We start from the raw sequence: 6379 nt of genomic DNA, 5'->3' as shown, positions 1-6379 counted from the left end.
GGTTGGAACTCCTTTCCAACAGAAGTGGATAACCAAGTTGCTTGGGTATGATTTTACAGTAGAATTTAAAAAGGGCACTGAAAATAGAGTGGCAGATGCCCTCTCTAGGAGAGAAGGATGGACAGAAGGGGTCTCCATTGCTCTTTTATCAATACCTACTTCAGATTGGGTGGCACGGCTGAAAAATCATTATAAAGATGATTCACTTATGCAGAAGCTTGTTACTAACTGGTTGACTAATAAGTTGAATGCTGATAAGTATGCTTATAGAGAGGGTTTGATGTTTTATAAAAACAGACTCTGTATTGGGGAGGATCCAGTCATTAAAGCTCAAGTCTTATCTTTTGTTCATAGTGATCCTATTGCAGGCCACTCTGGTTTTGAGAGAACAATGCAGCGAGCCAAAAGAGATTTCTTTTGGAAGGGAATGAAAAAAGACCTTAAACAATTCATTAGGGAGTGTGAGGTTTGTCAGAAGAATAAGCATGAGAACACCTCTCCTGCTGGGTTGTTACAGCCACTTCCAATTCCACTTCAGATTTGGTCTGATATTTCCATGGATTTTGTGGAAGGTTTGCCCCTCTCCAATGGACATTCTGTAGTTTTGGTAGTGGTGGACAGGTTGTCTAAGTATGCTCATTTCACTTCTTTAGCTCATCCTTATACTGCATCTAAAGTTGCTCAATTGTTTGTGAATCACATTGTTAAGCTCCATGGTATGCCCACTTCTATTGTCTCTGATAGGGATCCCACTTTTACAAGTGTGTTTTGGAAGGAGCTGTTTAGAATGCAAGGAACCACACTCAAAATGAGTACAAGTTATCATCCACAAACAGATGGACAGACTGAGATTGTGAATAAGAGTCTAGAAAATTATCTGAGGTGCTTTGTTCAAGATAGGCCTAAGCAGTGGATAACTTGGTTACCTTGGGCAGAATATTGGTATAACACTTGTTGGCAAGCCTCCATCAAGATGACACCCTTCGAGGCTGTGTATGGGCGACTACCTCCTAGGTTGCTAACCTATGTGCCAGGAACTACTCAAGTGGCAGCTGTGGATCAGATTTTGAAGTCTAGAGAGGAAATTCTAGCCCTATTGCAGCATAATCTTCAGCATGCTCAACAGAGAATGAAGAAATATGCTGATTTAAGGAGATCAGAGAGAACTTTAGACATTGGACAGCAGGTGTATCTCAGGTTGCAGCCTTACAGACAGGGCTCCTTGAGTACTCGAAGGGCCTTGAAATTATCTCCTAGATTTTATGGCCCCTTCTCAGTGATTAAGAAAGTGGGGGAAGTAGCTTATGAACTGAGTTTGCCTTCCAATGCTAAGATACATCCCGTATTTCATGTTTCACAGCTCAAGCCTAAGTTAGGGAGCCGCAATATTGCTATTCCTACACTACCTCCTGTGAATGAAGATGGAATTATTCAGCCTGAACCAGTGGCTGTGTTGGGCCGAAGGTCTAGAGCTAAAGACAATCATGCAATCACTGAAGTTCTCATCAGGTGGGCAGGGCAATCTCCTGAGGATGCCACTTGGGAGGAATTTCCAGCTTTGAAAAGGGCTTATCCACACCTTGTGGGCAAGGTGTTTTGAAACGGGAGAGTATTGTCACTAGCTGTGAAGATGATGCTGAGTGGCAGATACAAGAAGATGATGTGTTGAGCTGGATGATGATGTGCACAGCTGGCAGATGTGTGAAGATATTCCACGTGCAGTAGCTTCCAGAGAGGAGGAGTAGTTAAGTCTGTTAGTGGTTAGGAGGAAGTTGTAATACAGTTAGGAGGTTGTTAGCTTGTAAGAGAATTATAAGTAGTTTTCTCTTCATTTTGTAAAGTCAGCTTTTGGAGTTGTAAAGTTCATTCTTGAACTGGGAGAATTGCACTCTCGAATGTGCTAGGAGGTTGGGCTACCCTCGAAGTGGCTTTTTCAATAAGAATCATTCTTTCTTTCTCTGTCTTTTCTTCTTTTCTTTCTTTTCTTGCTCATTTCATTACAGTGCAACATAACAGCACTGTAACATTTTACTTCTTAACTCTTTGGGTTGTTTTCTGTTAAATAGGCTGGGGCAGGTATTGGTGCGATGCTTAGTGCAGTTCATGGTTTCAATACAGGTATGTTCGTGTTCCTTTGTATTTATAAACTTTTGACTTATGCATACAAATTGCTTAGTATTCTTTGATTTCAGGTATCCCGCACCTTCAAAATCGTGTGAAGGGACCAAAGTGGCTTCCTTTTGTAGTTGGGGTAGATCTCATATACTTCTTGTTCGTTTTTCTAATATAAAAGAAGACTTTCTAGTTATTCTTTCCATTTTGTGTGGAAGATCTGTCTGTTAACTTGCATGTAAATATGCTTTAGCTCACGTTGCGTCATTGTCTTTCTTTGTTCACAGCTTCCTCCACTGCTAATCGTTTCTGGTGCCAGTGCTGCATTTGGAGGTAAGGATGTTCCCTTCTTCCACTAAATTAAAATGGGCGATTTAATTACAATTTCAATTCTATTCTTAAAAGGGCTCTAAAAATTCCTTGAGTTCGATGCATAATACAATGTCTTTCACTTGCAGTATTGCAAATATAGTTTCTTGGAACATATGCCATCTAGGAATATTGTCGTAGTCTCTTATGAGCTGATTTCCTATGAGTACTACTCATTCATATGGGTAAGCTGCAATCCAAATCTTGAAAAGTGATGGATTTAGTGATACTTTTACTTAAAAGAGGCGAGCCCAAGCTGGAAGGAGCTTGTTAGCTGTATTCAGAAGGGGAGGATTGCGGATATTTGGGGGGTTTGTTTCATTACCCCTTGGCTAGCCTTTGGGTAGTATATGCTTTTAGAATGTGGGTTCAAAGGGTCTTGACTTGTTCTCTCTTTCTACTTAGGTTTTTCTCATGTATACTCTTTGTGTACTTGAGTTGCACCTTTTGCGCTTTTAATGATGTTTCGTTTATTTATATATATACAAAAGTGAGTTCAAAAGGAAGTATGTTTAAACATATCTCCGAGTGGAGGGAGGCTCTGGCTGGTGAATGAGGCTTATGTACAGGGAGTGAGAAGGTGCAGCTCTTAGCAGGCATGAGACCTCATGTTAAGGAAAATTATAGTTATCACTGCAAGGCAGATGAAAAAATATATGAATAAGATAAAATATATTTGAAGATAAAGGATACAAGGTGTTATGTTCGACTTTCCCACTATCCCTGGGGGCCACCCACATAGAAAAGACAAAAAGCAGAATTCTCAGGGCTGTGATTCCAATTGTTGGTGGACCAGCTCTTGATTCCTAAAAGTTCCAGGTCTATAATTGGACTAGGACTGTGATTGCTATAGATTATTCCAAGCTAACGGCAAGATGGTAGTATAGGTGATGAAAATAGTTATTAATTGGTTGGGAAATTGATAACCATGAGCCCCCACTACTGACATATTGATCAGGAAAATTGTGTCTGTGGTAGTTTATTTGATAATTAAATAGTTTAAATGAGGCTCTTCTAACTTTTATTCTTTATTTAATTATCAACCAACTGGAAATTTCAAATCGTTGTAATGCGGTAATGCTCATGTTACCTGTATCTCTAATTTGTGTGATTGTTTTGCACATTTTGAGTTCTCTTAATAGGTCTGAGTCTGATCGAAGGGTGAGAATTAGTTGTCATTAGGTTTTGTGATGAATCTAATCTGCAGAATGATTGTTATCATTTCTCACTCAGATTATTTCCTACTGATTTGAGCTTACAACTCGAAGCTTCACTAAGAAATTGATAGCACTAAATGCTCCTTTCTTTCCTTCTCTTATGTTCCTCTTATTGCGTCCTTAAAACTTAGTCTGATACAGTTTTGCTTATTGTAACCGCTATAAACCAACAGTCAGCTTTCTGAACCTTAGTCCTACTCCCAAAACATATCTGCCAATCCCTAATTTACCCATCACAGGGTTTTAGGGTTCTTACAGTTGTTTGATGTCAGTTATTTACAATCTGAGAATTATGTTTAGCCACTGAGAAACTAGAAGAGAAATTAAAAATAAGAAGAAAGAGTAAAGAGTAAAATTCCAGCCACACCTCCATCCAGGCTCCAGAGCTGCTAGTTTTCATGCCTCATGGCAATAAATCCTAGTCATTAAATCAAATAAATGCTAGCAATAAATAAAACCCTTATTAAAAGATCCAAAAAGACCAACAACATACCAAGGCAAGCTCCCTCACACAGTGGCATGAATAGGAGCCACTACTATAATATGACATCTCTGCTAATTTAACAAATAAAGAAACATTTAAAAAATTATTAGACAATCTAGGCTACTTAATAGCCGAAATAAATGTGGAACACTATGGACACGTTTTTAGACCAGTATGTCTTCCTTGGCGTGGGTGGACCCCAAAAGCTCTATATTAGGCTTCCATGGTTGTCAACATCTCCTACAGTGCCTATCAAAAGAAATCACGATTTAAGGCTTTGTTGAGTTCTAGAATTCAGTGATCAATACTGTTTGGAAGCTGCTGAAGTTCGACTTTTGTGACTTGTGTTCAGGTTTTAAAACTTCCATTGGTCAATGTCACTTGTATCATTTTTTTTTTTTCGCTTATATATAAGAATTGTTGGTTGGTCTAATGAGGCATTGAGTATCTTGGCACAAGGGATTCTAAGCTTTGTGTTTCAATGAAGTTTTTCAGTTTTGGAGATATATAATTCGAACTGGCTGTTAATCTATTGTAGGTTATGCGCTTCCAAAGTTTACTCAACTCACAGTGACATCCTATTATGCTGCCTCAAGTGCCTCTCATTATGGGATATCACTTCTCACCCGTCATATTGAAGAGACCCATGCTACCCAGACTCGGCAAGAAAGGCTTCGATGATTTCATCCAGGTGCACATATTAAGAAGTCTGCTTTATCCAATTTTGTAATCAATGATACAGTTGTGGTTATACATGCATAAACTCGTAGATGGTGAGCATTGTTCTTCTCTTATTTGTCTCTCTATTTATACATTTTATTATAAAATATTGCTTTGCTCTGGTGGAAATCCATGTTAGAATAAAAATGATGATAATCTTATCAAAGATGATTTTATAAACTTTTTAACTTACAATTGGTTGAATAGTTGGATACGTTGTCTTGAGGTGGGTGATGTAGGTTGAAGATAACCACTTCTGATTACATTACATTACATGATGAACTGTTCAATCCGTGCTATATGCATGAATTATGGGAAAAACTGATTCTAGTATGTCTCTTGATGTCTTATAAAATAATGATACATTAGAAGTATAACATTAAAACCTAGGACAACATGGTTTGTGCAAGGAAAATGTCTTAAGATACAAGCAAAAGAGTGACTAGAGATAGCTTTTTGTTCTTAGAAAATCTACAGGGTGGGCTAACCAAGTATATCCTAAAATCTAAAATATGGCTACTGTAAGAGGAAGCCAACTCAATGTCCCATGAATTGCATTATGCATATTTGTGGAGGTTTCTTAAGAATATTATATCAATTATGTGTTCTTCTTATTGTATTTGTTAGGGTAAAAGGAACTACAGTGAGATTCAGCTATGGCTATCCAGATTTGAATGATTTGATTTATAAGGAATTGCTTCGATTCTTCACCTTTTTTTTTTTTGGTGTTAATATAAAATATTATACTAAACATCAGCTAAATTTATGTAAATGCGCCAACATTTGGTGTTATTGGTTTCCTCTTCCAAATATATATAAATATTGGACGAATGACTAATTTAGAGCTTGATAATCCCACACCCTTCTTTGTCGATCATATACAAAGAAAATCCTGAAGAACGTACGGGACCAAAACCCTCTTCTCCTTCTAATCTAGAAGTCAAAGTAAATCCTGATTTTGAGAAACCCGATGATCGTCTACTAATTCCGCCCCCTTCATCAAAGAGAAATGATATATGTACTTCTAAATACATTTTCTGGCGTGTCAGTAAAAATTATTATTGGATTTAGAATAAATTACTGTTGGATTTTGGATTCAATGGTGATTTTCATTGTATTTTAAGGAGTACGCACTTGGAAGTCAGGAAGTGCATGTAGCATTTTTCTGCAAGATATATTACGTCTTTTTTTTTAAAATTTATTAAAGTTGAAAAGCCGAGACGGGGAAAAGCCACCTAAAACCAAAGATTAGTAGCAACTTTCACAATTACTTCACAAATCTCCTTTAGTTCTTTGTTTTCTCACTTGAAAGAAGAAGAAAATTACAGAATATTCACCGCTTTTTGATTGGTGCGAATTGTTTTGAGAAAAGAAAATGTGGAGACAATGGCGGTTGGTGATTTGGACATGGACGAGGGAGTTAAGAGTGAGTGAATGAAGAGGATGAGTCGATATTATTGAAATAAAATGACGTGGC

General features: G+C 37.6%; 1 protein-coding gene across 1 annotated transcript in view; it reads left to right on the top strand.

The window, feature by feature from the left end:
• The window catches only part of LOC132162164 (uncharacterized), a 6888-nt gene extending 886 nt beyond the window's left edge, over positions 1-6002 (top strand). The window contains exons 3-7 of the mRNA XM_059572427.1: positions 2067-2118; positions 2193-2251; positions 2400-2445; positions 4721-4873; positions 5530-6002. Of these exons, the coding sequence (XP_059428410.1) occupies positions 2067-2118; positions 2193-2251; positions 2400-2445; positions 4721-4863 (300 nt within the window). The 3' untranslated portion in view covers positions 4864-4873; positions 5530-6002. The remainder of the gene's footprint in view (positions 1-2066; positions 2119-2192; positions 2252-2399; positions 2446-4720; positions 4874-5529) is intronic.
• The last annotated feature ends 377 nt before the right edge of the window (positions 6003-6379 follow it).

Source organism: Corylus avellana, chromosome ca9 (assembly GCF_901000735.1).
Source record: "Corylus avellana chromosome ca9, CavTom2PMs-1.0".
NCBI lineage: Eukaryota > Viridiplantae > Streptophyta > Magnoliopsida > Fagales > Betulaceae > Corylus > Corylus avellana.
Note: the sequence above shows the minus strand (reverse complement) of the source record. Positions and strands in the feature narration are given on the sequence as shown.